We start from the raw sequence: 15,761 nt of genomic DNA, 5'->3' as shown, positions 1-15,761 counted from the left end.
CTACTTTCGTACTTTACGTTTCTAGTCTTACTTAGGGTTTTTTTTTTTTTTTTTTTTTTTTTAAATTTTTCACTTTTCGAGAGGGGAGGGGGTTCGGAGACCAGTAACAGTAATATATGATAATGCCTCCTTCAACGGGGTACAAAAAGGTGTCACGCCACAGGCTTAATTGGAGACGCCTGTTTAACCGTATTGTACTGATGCTCTATTAATTAGTGAACAATATTTGTGTGGGAGACATTACAGCTTTTCCTTTTACCTAAAAAACTGAATTGCAATAATTTACTCTAACATATGACTGTTCAAATAACTTTATTATCTTAAACTACACTTAGGACTCGTTTGATACGAGAGAGAAGGAATAATTAATTTCGGGACTAAATTTAAGAAGAGCTAATCCATATTTCGTTGGTAGAAAATTGCGGTATAATTACTCCCGGAATTAGTTATCCCCCATGGAAAGGTGAAATAACTAATCCCATAATATATAATCCTGGGATAACTTCTTTCCAACCAAACGACCCCTTACATAATTTGAATAACAGAGGTGAGAACGACCTTTCCCCATTTTATATCTGCGCACACGTCGGTAAGTACTCCCTCCGGTTCACAATAAGTGTTCAATTTACTTTTAGCACACCCATTAAGAAAATACTAAATTCTATACAAAAATACCTACTATGACTAGACTACCCCTAATTAAACATTTAATGTGAGGAGTAAGAAAACTTTTTAGAGATATGTACATAGGGGTTATTTTGTAAAAACAAATTGAATTATTTCTTGATTATATAACTGGACACTTATTTTGAACCAAAATGAAAAAGTAAATTGGATACTTATTGTGAACCGGAGGGAGTATATCACTAGATGCATATCACTTCAGACATGTATCAGTTTTGTGATTAAAAAATATAGTAATCTCCCATATTGTCCTCACTTGTCACTTCTTCAGCAGCTTTCTGCATCTCCACAACTGTCGTTTTTTCTTGCTTGCGTTATTAAATTAAAGTCACAAAATAGTTAAACAAAGGAGAATTTGTTTACACCAAAAGCTTCGTGTTGTATAGTCCAAAAATCACCTTCAGTCCTGCAAGAAGGGTCGACCATGACACAACAACAATAACATACCCAATGTAACCCCACATAGTGGGATCTATGAAGGATAGGTGTACGCAGACCGTACCCCTGCCTCGTGGAGATGAATTTGTTTCCAATACAATTTTGCAAAAAGCATGCAATAACTTTTTGGGGCATCACATTCGTCTATAATTACTCCTAAAATGGCATCGTTTCGACGGTAAAGTTGTTAGGCACTGGTACTAGGTATGGCAAGCTAAGCAGTAACAACAGCCCTTTTGCTATAACCAGCTACCTGTAGGTAAAAAGACAATCTAAAACTTGAAGGGAAGATAGCCGGATACCTTAACTAATAGGGGTAGGTATAAGGGTGACAAAATTACTGGTGCTAAGGATGAGGAACTATAGTGATAAGACACAGAAAAAGAATAACATGTATAATGAGTTGTTTAGAAGCAACATTAAGAAAGATTCGCTCTTACCCATATACAATTTTTGGATAAAATTTCTCATATTACCATACAAAGATTTCGAGAGTGAAACAAATCAAAGTAATTCCTTCAAGTAAACAATTACTGTAATAATACAGCTTCAAGCTAAACAAAGCTCCATGAGATAGAGGCAAACAAGGCAATCCAAGTGAAGAAAAAATTCTCAAAATAACCAAACCTGCAACAGATTAAAAAATTACTATAACCGTCAGTTGCCTAAATGGTTAGTAATCTGCCACCAACTTATTTATAAGAAAATCATATAATCTTAGAAACTTCACTCCCAAATCATATACTGGATAAAGTCATAAAACTGATAAAAGATAATGTCTTTACGAGTTTAACCCAGTTCTGGTCTGTCCCTAATATCATCACTAACCTTAACCATCTAGCTTCAGGTGAGTGACAAATAGATGGGTTAGGTCTACCACCAACACATGCAATTGGACCACTAGTGAAGCAGATCCCTTGCACTAAAGATGTTTGGCCAAATCACCAGTAGCATGTGATTTCCAATAGTCCATCGGAACGCATAAATGGAAAATGAATTCTTCTCTTTATTGAGGCGCCAAACTGTTATTCCAATTTATGTCGCAAGCTGATGATATATCACATAAGAATACCTGCAAAGTACATCTCTTTTTCTCTATGGCTGAATGAAGTACATAGACATTAACAATAAACATGATGAAGACAAAGAAATAAGAATACATGGAGTACAGAGAAAAACTAAAGACAAACTGACCGCAGCAATAAAACATACTAGTAACTTTTAAGCCCAAACAGAAGATGTGACATCGTTAACAGACGTTTTGAAAAGTATATTACCATCACAAAAGGATCAACCGGACGCTAACTTCATCTAGTTTTTATCCTAAAGAAACACAGATGATCCTATCAGTGTATCAGATTACCAATAACAAAATTCATATGTTTATCTAGTGATCTTTTCTTTTTCCTACCTTTCCGTATCCTCTTACAGGTGCATCTTATCCTGTGATCTTGCTGCAAAGCTTCATACTTTAATGTTCCAATTCCAAGAACCTTAAATTTAGTGATAGTGAGTAACTACAGCTTATATCTTAGTGGTTTGCAAGTTGGACAATTCTAACTAACATGAAAATGTTATCAGTTGCAGCAAAGCAAAAGAGGCAAGAGCTTCATAAGCATTTAACTAATAATGCAGTATTATTTCAAAATTAAGTTTTAAGGAGAGACAGCCTGCACAGTCTAGGGTTCCAGAAGCATTACATATTAACAACGTTAAAGTGAATTAATTTATGATGCCTCACCGTGTATTGGCTATTCACCTATCAATATGCAAACAGAGACCTAATAGAAATTAAGGCCTCATTTGTTTGCACTTAATGGAGGTCTGCATCTTCATTATTCAGATCTCAGACATTAAATGTGATTGTTTATAAAGTCTGAATCTTAATTATTCAGATCTTAATCATTAAGTTTGTTTGTCTTTATTTTTTCTTCACAACCACTAATGGGTCTGAATAGGTCTGTATGATTAAGATCAATAACAAAGACTTAATTTCATTAAGATGCTATCACCCATATTCATTATTAACTGCCGCCACCACCTACCATTATCAACTACCATGATGCCACCATCACCACCATAATCAACCACCACCACCACTACCATCATCCTCAATCATAGCCGCCACCATTATGGACTATCACCACCCACCATCCCCACCACTCCCACCACCATCATTCTCAACCACAATCAACATTCATCCACCTCAACTACCACAACTAACCACCACATCACCATCAACAACCACAACCGGCAATGTCCATCATTATAACCTACCACCACCCACCACCACCTTCCTCAATTACAACTACCACCACCACCCGCCATTATTAACTATCACCACACACCACCACCATCCTCAATCATAACCGCCATCACTACCAATCACCACTAGCTACTACTCTGAACCACCACTATCAACCAAAACTACCACCAACCACCGCCTCTAATTGGCATTCACCCATTAGCTATCACCACCAACAACTATCATATTTTAAAAAATTATATATTTTAGTGATAGAATATTAGATTAATTAGTATTTTATTTGAATTTTATGTTTTTAAATTTTCAAATAAAGATAAATTTTATACATTCAAATGTTAAAAATTACACAGTCTTAATCATTTTGTATTCAGATCTTAATACACATCTTAATATTTAGATGTGTATTCAGATTCAGATGTCTTAACCTTAATACACATCTTGATATTAAGATGTGTATTCAAATTCAGACGTCTTAATCTTAAAAAAAACAAATGAGGCCTAAAGCACCTAATTCAGACATGAATTTTTTTTAATTCTGATTTCAGCCATGATAATTAAGGTACCTTATCTAGGCACAAGACTTAAAATTCTTCCTCTTAAACCCTGTATGTCCTTCATTCCTCTCCCTTTAGTCAATATAATCAGCATGAGGAAGGGAGCTGTGCATCTCTTCTTAGCAATTAAATCCAGTTGGGAATTTACGCTGGCAGTTAATCTCCATATAGGACTCCCTTCTGCATATCCTGACATATTTCTCCAAAACACTTGAATAAAATAGAGCCACGCAGTTGGTGTAACATCATCACATTTTTCTTCCACTAAGAAATCCTTTAACCATTTTATTGTGCATAATATGGACCATGAAGAATCATAAAACTACCCCCAACTTGTTGACATTGAGGCATATTAATTATCGTAGAAACCGTCCAACCACCTCATTAGCATGAAATGGAGAACGAATACTAGGGTAACTTACTTTGATATGCTTTATATTTAATCTATGTGCACACACAAATGGACGCCCGATTACACAATGTGCTTACAAGTGCAGAACCCCGGGAATTTCGTAATCACAAATGACAAAGGAATTCAGAAGAAAGATCAGCCTACTTAATCACCAACGCACCCTAAACCACTGTAAACCAGAAAACTAGCAAACCAAAACCCTCTGAAAGAAATATAAAACACAAGCTTTGCTTGAGTTTGAGTAGTGCAGGGATGAATCACACTAAACTCATGGAGTGACCAATAAACTCCCCCCCCCCCCCCCCAAAAAAAAAAAAAGAGAGAGAGAGAAGAGAATCAAAATAAAACAACTAATTGTGGGGTCCTAATTAACCATTTCCCACAGTTACAAAATTGAAGTGCCATACCATGAAAAATCAAATACTTATGGCCAAATGCTCATATATATATGAACAAATTGACATAACCATAAATAAGAATCATGCTAGCACACATATGTGTGATTCATGAACTTGTTGAGTTCTTCTCACTAAATTTGGCAGACAAATGCATTTCTCCCACTATATGAAAAAATGAGCTAAGTCGGACCTATAATCAAATGGAAAAAAGTTATCTCGAAAAACCTATAATTTTTTTGATAAGGATCTCGAAAGACCTACAATCTCTTCGAATCTTGCAGACTTGGTGAAAAATAAAACACAATAAAACAAAAGTCAATATAGACGATAAAAATTAATTGGGATTAATGCTTAGTAATGTTTGTAAACTTATATTAGGTCCCACATTAGCTAGGAGTATTTTTATTTTAAATTTGTATGTTAAGAGGAAAATATAAAGGACATTCTAACGTTAGAATCTAAATTATTTGAATATTGGCGCAAAACAAGTTCAAATGGAGCGAAGTAGATAGAAGGGATTCATAGAGACGACCCCTGCCAGCTTGGAATTGAGGTATAGTTGTTTATAAAGAAAAAAGGAAAGCATCAAAGAAATTGTGAAAACAAACCAATCAAGGGCACTAACAGAAATTTTTCCAAAATAAGAATCAAGGGCACTAACAGATTCATAGCAAAAAAAGGGTTCCCAAAAACCATATGTACATATAAAACCTATAAATTGCACCGCACATGCACACCACTTGCTTGATTAAGCAACCTGAGTTCTCAATGAATCAAGCATTACTTGATATATAAACGTGAGAAAAAGAAAGTCAGCAACTTGAATTTTCTCAGATGAATCAAGTATTACCTGACATAAACTTGATAAGTAGACAGAAATAAAGAATGACATAGAACCCTACTCATCAAGATAACCAGGGTATCACAAAGATTGCACCCTCAAATAGAACAACTAGTAAAGGCCTCTCTGCAACCCTTGAACTGCACGAACCAATTAATGAGTAACCTCAAATCAACCAGAACACAGCAATGGAATTGAAGAACTGGCTATTGTCATCAAATTTTAAAAATTGATAATAGGAAGCTGAATGACAATGGTGAAGGTAATTAAGCAAATGTCATAAGTAAGTTACCTTGAAGGCTTTCATGGAAAAGGCGCTAAAAAGTCAGCATGAGGAGGTTAGTGCAACAATTGAATTAACTGGGTTTTATTTACTCCTGACAGATGAATGAGGAATTGATCTCTAAAGAAGACAGTCAAGACAGTGACAGATATCCTGATTCTGCCAGTGGTTGGTGCAGACTTCCTTGCAGCCAAATGAACCAACAGTGATATCAAGATACAAGATCAATCTGATCAAAAGCGAACAAAACTATCTCACATCTCAAGTAATTACCCGGCAACTTTAAGAACAAATTTGGAAGAAAATACTCACAATTTCAGTAACAGAGGATAATATTTGTGGTAAGACGAAAACCAACATATTCAAACTGACCTTCATCCCAGAATTATCTTTCAGTATGACAACAGATAAAGAGCATGATCATAACGAAATACATTTGCATTACATGAAGGGATTCATTACAAAAACTCAGCAGGAGCTGTAATTAACTTTCTCCAACATTCTATCGCCGAAAAGCATTGCCTTCTGAAGCTTCTGCTCTCTGCGAATAATGTGTTCGGCGACGAACACTTTCTTCAATTGTGGAGCTTCCTCCCTTCCCAGCACCATAAACACTTCTTTGAGCAGCGTCCAGAAAATTCTTACCACCAGACAAGCCAACATGAACAGCTTCCTTAGCGTCCTTTTCCTCTGCCTTCTTAATTCTTTTCCATCTTTGCTCCTCATGCACCTCAGCATCTCTCTGCATCTCCCGTAGACGGGCAGCTCTCTCTTCTTCAGAAAGCCTAACAGGCCTACGAGAGTTACGACGCGATTCATGCCTTGGTGCAAAATCAGACCTTGTCTGCCTCTCGTACTTCTCAGCTTCAAGATTACCATGCCTACTCTTAGTTTTTTCTCTGCCAATATCATCGTCTCCTTCAGGAACTCGTAACAGAGACGATTTCCGCTCATTAAACTTCTTCTCCTTGTGAGAGACTTTCTTTCTCCTGGAATCGTCTTCGCTCGAGTCTTCATCTAGATCAGAGGTTTGTCTAGGTGAAGAATTCCTTAAATGCTTTGACTTTGAGTGGTGATGCTTTGATTTCTTGTCTCGATGCTTATGTCTGCGTTCATCCTTCTCTTTCCCGTCATGCATCTTATCCTTATTCTTCATCGTTTCAACAGATTTCCGAATCATGGCCATCTGGACAGGGTTGTTCTTCACACGTGCTAGGGCTTCTTGCTCTCGCTGACGAATCATAAGCAAGGGATCTGAATGGAGTTTCCTCCAAGCATCATTGGAAGATTGTGGCTTATCCTCAAATAGAGCTCCTGGCGCAGATGGCACAGATGCTTGCGGCTTCGCAGAAGAACTGGAAGCAGCAGTTGTTCCAGGATCGGTCGGCTTGGCCAAAGATTCAAATCCACTGGAACTTCCCTTGCCAACAGCTAACCCAGAATCATAGAGAAATTCCAGCCTCTCTTGCCTGGGAACCAAGCCAGCTTGTTCCTGAAGTTGGCGAAACTCACTGCGCTCACGCTCCTCCAGGATCTGCTTACGTAGCTCCTCCAACTTCTTCTGTTCGGCCTCATGCTTCTGCTCTGCTTTCCATACATTTTCAATGTTCCGAAGACTCCCCGTGTGCCATCCCTTCTTATTCAAGAACTTCAAAGCCATTGAGTCTTACAAAATTTATAAGGCTTAGACTGTTAGACAGAGAATTCCTCTCTTGCTTACCTCTAATACCTACACATCACAGGAACCAAATAGGATAAATGAGAATGCCTTTAGGTACAGTTTTTGTTATTTGGTTGAACATAAAGCTCAAAACAAACATCTTATGTCTATCTCTATCTCAAGAATGTTATCATACAAAAAATTCAGCTACCAAGTTCTTCATCCGAAAAAAAAAAAGCTACCAAGTTGTCTAACATCAGCTCAAGGAGCCGTGTGGATGGACTAATTTGGATTTACAGGATATTTAAAATTAATTGATTTCAAATTCTTACTTGTTAGTTGTAGTATATCAGAAATCGTAAATTGTTAACTTAAATAATTAGAGAGGATTCGGCAAATACTTAGATCTATGCCTTTCGCTAAAAGTGCTGAAACACATAACCTAACTGAAGAAATACCATCTTTTACGGCCTCTAATTTTGCTTTTTCTATAGGAAAAGATATGCAGAGAACTTACAAGTAATACTTCTAGGGCAGATTATTACCCACCAGACCCTTGAAGCAATTACAACATCGGAAGCAAATAACGAAACAAAAATAACTTGAAAAAATAAAAAAGAAATCGGGTTGAGGATTTCTATATGCAGTAAGAGTAGACAAAAAGAAAGAGTAGAACGAATTAATACCTGATATGTTTTACCAATTACAGGAACAACTTTAATTAGGGTTCTCCGGATAGTAGATAGAGACAGACAGAGAGAGGTGGAGAGAGAGAGTAAAAGAAAGGAGACTTACAGCTTGATTCGGCTGAGAAGGAGATCGCCGTAGCTCGCCGACGGGAAATTGGCAGCCCCGTAATAGTGGTTCGAACTGGTCCGGAAAAATGTGATCGCAATTGGCAGCCAAGAGACTGTTTTAGTCAATTCTCTAATGCGTATTATCTAACCGCCTACACGAATCCTAATCCTGGATAAACCGGAACCTAACTTCTACGAATTACAGTTTGACCCCAAAATCAAATATAAATACCCCTGTTCGTTTCTTTTTTTTCACCCCCATAAAAAAAGATGTATTTGAAGTATACATGTTAATCGGACCGGGCCAGCCCAATGACAGTCCAGTTCAACCGGGTTCATCCCGTTATGCTCGGGGTGGGACGGGTTGGGGAGGGTGGCGGGGGGGGGCAGGAGGAAGCCGGACGGGAACGAACATATTTTGGTAACCGGTGCCCCGGAACCCGGTTAGCCCGGTTACCCATTATCGGGTTTTATCCGGGATACAACCCGGAATAGCCTGGTTACCGCTGGAATTTTTTTTAAAATAGATTTTTGACAGTTGCCAATGGTCAAATTCAAAAATGACCGTTGGGCAACGGCCATTTTTTATAAAAATGGCCATTTCGGCCTACCCCCTTAAGAAAATAGCTCCCCCACCCTAACAATTGATAAATTACAATTTTAACCTTTTAAAAACTATAAATAATCCCCTTTCTTCTTTGTTTTTCTCACAATTTGCTTTCTTACTACTCTAATTCTCTCTTGATAATATTGCTTATTGCTCTTAAATTCTCAATTACTTATTATTTCAAGTTACATCAAATATTTACTTTAGTCACTACAAAATTATAATTATCAAATATCAAGTATTCAAGTGAAGTGTGGTATCAATATTCAGTATCATCAAATATCAACTGAAGTGATATCAAATTTAGTGCGGCATCTGGAATCCCGGTGCACTCGTTCCATCTCTTTCTCTTCTTTGGTGTATTTTTATTTTATTATTTAAAATATTAATCTAATTTCTTAATGTAATTTACATAATGGATATATTTAGAACAACCAAAAAAGCGTGTACTAGTAGGGGTGGTAATAGTAAGAGTAAAACTCCTAAAAGATCAAGAGGTGGTGTTGGTTCTTCTATTAGCTTTACACATATTTCTAATAGTTCACTTGAGTCGCATTTAGCCAAGCAAGGCAGCAAGTAGGAGATACTCGTCATTCATTGGGCCGCAACGCTTTGAAAATTCCAGTGTGCTTCATAGATTGGATAAGATCAAAATGGCGAAATCAAGGGCGTGAAGAGGTAGATGAAACGGAGGACCAAGAAATTGAGATATAATGGTTTATGGTTCCGATTCAAGCAATGCCAGAAATCAAGAACCTCATGTTGACATGGATGAACTTACAAAAATGATGCAAAGCATGTGATGCACTCTTTCTTATTTTTTATAATGGTTGTAAACTTTTAATTTGCAAGTTCAAAAATAAAAAAATCAAAATAGAACTTGCAAATTAATTTGAAGTTGTAACGACCCGACCGGTCGTTTTGAGCTCTAGTGCGTCCTTCGGCAGTTTGAGGCCACGAGCAGCTTCACTTCAGGTATTATGACTTGTGCGCGTGCTCGAAATAGAATCCTAGGAAGTTCGGAGTTGATTTGGAGAGAAAATTCTCATTTCGAAAGCTTTAAGTGGGAAGAATTGACTAAGATTGAATTTTTGAGTAAACGGCCTCGGAATTGGGATTTGAAGGTTCCAACAGGTTGGTATGCTGATTTTGAACTTGGAAGTATGTCCGGATCGGGTTTTGGATGACCCGGGAGCGTTTCGGCGCCTATTGTGGAAGTTATCATTTTTGGAAGAATCTCATAAGTTTGGGTTGAAGTGCATTTCAGTGTTATCGATGTTCATTTGGGATTCCGAGTTTGGGAATAGCTCCGCATGGTGATTCTGGTATTGGGAGCGCGATCGGAAGTGGATTTGGAGGTCCGTAGGTCATTTTGGAGTCATTTGGCTAAAGTTAGAAATTTGAAGGTTTTTGAGAAGTTTGACTGGAAGTGGACTTTTTGATATCGATGTCGGATTTCGATTCCGGAAATTGGAGTAGGTATGTAATATCGAATATGACTTGTGTTCAAAATTTGAGGTGAATCGGAAGTGATTTGATAGGTTTCGGCATCGAATGAAGAAGTTCGAAGTTATAAAGTTCATCAAGTTTGAAATGGAGTGTGATTTGTGATTTTAGCGTTGTTTGATGTGATTTGAGGCCTGGAGCAGGTCTGCGTTATGTTATGGGATTGGTTGGTGTGATTGGACGGGGTCCCAGGGGCCTCGGGTGAATTCCGAATGGTTAATGGATCAGTTTTGGAATTGAAGAAGAAGTGAAGCAGCTGCCTTCTGGTGTAACTGCACCTGCGAGGCTTGGGCCGTAGGTGCGGAGCTGCAGAAGTGGCCATGAGGGCCACAAATGCGATTTTGGGCTGGAAGTGCACAGACCGCAGATGCGGTCATCACGCCGCAGAGGCGGGACCAGACCTGCGGTAGGGGGAGCGCAGAAGCGAAAAAGGGGAAGCTTGTGGAAGACCGCAGAAGCGGTAGTGAGGCCGCACCTGCGGAACCACAGAAGCGGTCAAGTGATCGTAGGTGTGAAAAGGCTGGAGACAGTGAGGTCTCTTTAAAATCGGGGTTTGGCTCATTTTAACTCCATTTCTTCTATGGGAGCCGATTTTGGAGCAACTTTGAGGTGTCATTTTCACCACCAAGCATGAGGTAAGTGGTTTATACTAGTTTGAGTTAAATACATCGATTATGTATATGTTTTAACATGGAAATTAGTAGAAATAGGGATTTTGAGGAAAACCAAGAAATTTGATATTTTTGGATTTTGACCATGATTTTGGACATGAAATTGGGAGTAAATTATATATTTGAGTTTGTGAGGTTGTGGGTAAGCTTTATCTTCGAAAAATTTCGGAATCCGGGCACGTGGGCCCGAGGGTGATTTTTATCGACTTTTCGATTGGGGTTAGAAATTGTTGTAAACTAGGTTATAGTGAGTGTTTGAGCATATATTAATGGGTTTGCATAATTATTGGCTAGTTTTGGAGCGTTGTGCATCGATTTGAGTCGTCGGAAGGGCTTGGAAGCCGGTTATGGAACTTCGGGGCGAGGTAAGTCTCTTTTCTAACCTTGTAAGAGGGAATTAACCCCATAGGTGAATCAATCAAATATGTGCTCCTATTTGTGGGGGGCTACATACGCACGAGGTGGCGAGAGTCCGTACGTAGTTACTAGCTATGCCTATGTTCGGGTAGTTTTAGGCCTACATCATGCCTTGATTGATATTGTTGTTAATTTATGTTTATTGTTTGAATTGAGAAGGAACAAGATTTAAGGTTACGTAATAATTGGGTTGAAAGAAATTTTAATAGAGGAATTTGAGATTTTAAGAGTTTCCATTAAATTTCATATTTTCGGAAAGAAATGCTAAATATCTAAATAACTTAAGAAATCTATAATTGACCCCATCACATGTATAATTCGCGAGCGGGGAAGTCCCTTAAATTATATTTGACCGCATCGCACGTATGATTCGTGAGCGGGGTACTACCTTTTACTACTCTCATGGGAGTGGGCCGATCGCCTCGGCAGGTTAATACATGCATCTATGGTTCGCGCCGTTCAACCCTTTGGCAGTGCACAGTTTACTTTTATGTTGGATCGGGCCGTACGCCTCGGCATTTCCTATATATATATATATATGTGTGTGTGTGTGTGTGTGTGTGTGTGTGTGTGTGTGTGTGCGCGCGTGTGTGCGTGCGTGTGTGTGTGTGTGTGTATATATATGTGTGTGTGTGTGTATGCATGCATTATACTTATAGAATCGTGCGTAACACTTGGCCAAAAGCCAGTGTATCTGAGGGATTTTTCCTGATTTGAATCCTGATAACTTCTTTGACGGAAACTACTATAATTGTACATATATGCTCCGGTTACGGAGGGAACTTGCTAGCTGAAAACTTGAGTAAAATTATGAAGAAGGGGGATGGTACTATGTGTTTTATACATGTTTATTTTATATATTTGCCCTGTTTCATACTTATTCACTTCTTTACTGTAATGATATTATTGGACTATTAGTAAGTGTCGAAGTTGAACTCTTATCACTACTTCTTCGAGGTTAGACGGGATACTTACTGGGTACGCGCTGTTTTTGTACTCATGCTATACTTGCTGTGCATTTCTGTTGCACATGCACATGTACCTCTAGTGGCCTAATGGGTGTAGCAGCATGGATGATACAGAGACTTAGGTGAGCTGCATCTCTCGAGACGACCCGCATCCAGCAGAGTCTCTTTCAGTGTATTGTATTTACTCTCTGTCCAAGTTTGTATTTCGGACAACTATTGTACTTCATTAGATTTCCTAGTAATTTCTCATGCACTTGTGATACCGGATTCTGGGATGATTTTAGGGTTATGCAGTAAATAAATTTTGTAAAGACATCATTATTTATTCGGTGAAGTTTATTGTTCATTACATAATGTTTAGAAGAAATGACTTTGAAAATATTAAAACGACAATTTACTAGTTATATGGTGTTGGCTTGCCTGACAGTGGTGTCCGGTGCCATCACGACCCTTAATGGATTTTGGGTCGTGAAAACATGATATTAGAGCACTAGGTTCCCTTAGGTCTCACGAGTCATGAGTGAGTCTAGTAGAGTCTTGCGGATCGGTACGGAGACGTATGTACTTATCTTTGAGAGGCTACAGGGCTGTTAGGAGCACTCCCCTTCTTGATTCCTCATCGTGCGATTTGATTCCTTTGAGGCTTATGCCTTTATTTCCTTACTATTCAATCCTATGCGACGTGAAGCGCTTGTTATCAATCAGGAATCGAAGAATTTTAATGGTACTACAGATAAGGTGCGGGTTGTTTCTCCCTGTGTAGCTGTTTGGGCTATTGTTGTCCCCTTGCGGAAGGATATTCTGTCGTATCAGCTCAGTACCTGTACTTCTGAGAGCCTTGAGGCTATGCACAAGTTGCTATGATGCTTATGAACGGTTATCGCGTAGTATTGATGTGATGGTAGGATGCTTGCCTATGTGTCGGGGTAGTGAATGACTCGAAAGGAGGTTTACTCAATGCATGATTCAGAGATTCAGTGTTTTATTTCCGGCGGAGAAAAGACAATCGGACTATGTATGTTCAGGTTTGGGTTGACGGAGTAACGATCTATTGGTTCAAGTGCCATAGAGATGGATTTTGATTCAAGGCAACAACTGGGCATCGAAGGATGGGGATGGACATGTGGGAAGTGTCTTGTAGAAGGCCAAGTGCGGGAAGTAGGAGTCGAGTAGTTTCTTGAAGGAGTGAGTCTGACCAAAGTGGGAGAGTGGCAAAGTAGCGTATGTGTTCCGTGGTAGGATGACTACACACCTGGAGAAAAAGTCTAGAGTGATTTGAGATTCAGGGTGGACAATGACTGGGTCTATGGACGTAATTTGAAATATCGGCTATTATACGGCGGGAGATTTGATACAACAGAAAGGAGTGGCTTGATATAAAGAAGGATACAACATGACTTTGGATTGGAAGGTATTGTCGCACATTTAGTTGATGTCCTTGAGGTGTGAATGGGCTTGTATAGCTAGCGAACGAGCATGGGCTCAGGTTGGGTTACGAATTTCGTAGTAATTGTAGAGTTCAGCGTCATTGGGAAATGCCTGCGTGTAATTTCCACAGGTGAGTTATCTCCTGTGAGCAGGTTAGCAGTCGCGTGGTATTGACGAAGCTTAGGCAAAGAATTCTACCGGCGATACGGTAAGAGGCCGGATAGGTTAATGTGGTTAGTGATTCAGAATGTTCATGGAAGGTCAAACAGAAAGATTTAGAGGAATTTGGCGAGCTGGTGGTGCAAGATCATGTCAATGATGAAGAAAGAATCTTGATGGGTTCCAGAGTTGTGTAATTGTGGCTTCAAGCTAAGTGGGAGAGTCATACCGCCTACGATTGGGTTGCATGGTTATCTTCTTGTGAAGTTTCGGGTTATCGGCGTATTGGTAAGTTATTTCAGCTAAGGGAAAAGATCATAAGTGGTAATTTGAGCAAAGGAATTGATAAAGGTGTGATTTAGTTGGCCTTATTGACTCACGTTTATGCTTTGGGAAGATTCAGGATTTATGCTTCGTACAGAGGTGATTTACAAGGGAAGTGATTCAGTCGGGTGCTTCATTGAGATGGGTGTTCATGTGCCAGCGGAGCCTTGGAGTTGATTATATTCGGGACCAAGCCAGAGTGGGTGACTCTCAACAACGGTCCTAGTGAATTCAAAGGTTAAAAATGCGGTGCCTAAGGATTCAAGCCCGCAGTATGGTTAAGAATCGAGCTTTTGTAGCAGATTATGATAAGAGGCTCGGAATGTTCTATGATATTTTTGGCTTGCAATGCAACATTTGGAGGAATGAGAGAAAATGACTTTGGATTCGTAGGGGAATTATCAGAATGGGTGTATCAGTCCAAGGTGCGAATGTGTGTGCGAGGAGGGCATGAAACGGTTCATAGGTTTGGAGACAATGTTGTCTCGTGGAATGGGGTCACTCAAGATGAGTGTGGATTTAGGTTCGTGATGTAAGGAATGGAGCTATTATTATCTCTAAGGCAAGTCAAGGATGAATTAGAAGAAGTTAGATTGGTTAGCCATGGTTGAATTGGCATAATGATGGCAGTGATCAGTTCCTTCAGTGTGATTAAGTTATGCATATGATTTGTGATGGTACGTGCGAGGCATGACGACCGCCGTAATTGATTTTATTTGGAAGTATTCAAGTATTATGGCCTGTTAGGTGTAGGCGGATCCCAGAAGGGCTATGGTGGTTTAGACCACTATTTGAGGATTTGCATGTTCCACGGTTATGAGAATTCACTCGCGTGTTGCTATTGTTCTCTTGGAATGAGTTAAGTAAAAGGTTTCTATGTAATGAAGTGTTTACCATATTAGTGGTTCAGGGGTTATGATGAAATTCTCGTACTATCGCATATTGGCATGTTAGGTGCAGTGAGCGGTATGAAATTTGAAGGTTAAGGATTAAGGTCTCAGTCCGGTATTCACAAGGATGTCACGAGCTCAGATGAGCAGGAAGGGATTTAGATTTTTAAAGTTAGCTAGTATTGCTTTCAGTGTCACCTGAGATCGGTGTTTTTGTGAAAGAGGCTTTGCATCCGGTTATGGATTCTTGATTTGCTTTACAGCATTTGTATGGCCGATGGTATGGATGTGCAGACTTGTTACCTGGTGCGTGAGGTCGTGGGAGTGTATTCCACGGGAAGATTGTATATGTGTGACATGAAGTCACTTGATTGATTGAAGATTTAAACCAAGTATGAAGAATGTGGTAATATCGCTTGTTTGAGAATTTATGCCTGGAGGGCGCTCGGTTCATTTGG

General features: G+C 39.1%; 1 protein-coding gene across 1 annotated transcript; it reads right to left on the bottom strand.

The window, feature by feature from the left end:
- Positions 1-6,181: 6,181 nt before the first annotated feature.
- On the bottom strand, positions 6,182-8,492 carry LOC109207844 (pre-mRNA-splicing factor CWC25 homolog). Its single transcript, XM_019370845.1, has 2 exons — positions 8,332-8,492; positions 6,182-7,605 (listed from the first exon to the last, which is right to left on the bottom strand). The coding sequence occupies exon 2, from the start codon at positions 7,534-7,536 to the stop codon at positions 6,379-6,381; it is 1,158 nt and encodes a 385-aa protein (XP_019226390.1). The 5' UTR covers positions 7,537-7,605; positions 8,332-8,492; the 3' UTR covers positions 6,182-6,378.
- Between the last annotated feature and the right edge of the window lie 7,269 nt (positions 8,493-15,761).

This window comes from Nicotiana attenuata, unplaced genomic scaffold (genome assembly GCF_001879085.1).
Source record: "Nicotiana attenuata strain UT unplaced genomic scaffold, NIATTr2, whole genome shotgun sequence".
Lineage (NCBI taxonomy): Eukaryota > Viridiplantae > Streptophyta > Magnoliopsida > Solanales > Solanaceae > Nicotiana > Nicotiana attenuata.
Note: the sequence above shows the minus strand (reverse complement) of the source record. Positions and strands in the feature narration are given on the sequence as shown.

Coding starts and splice junctions, on each gene's coding strand:
- LOC109207844 (XM_019370845.1), bottom strand. CDS start 7,536: ATGGCTTTGAAGTTCTTGAATAAGAAGGGATGGCACACGGGGAGTCTT.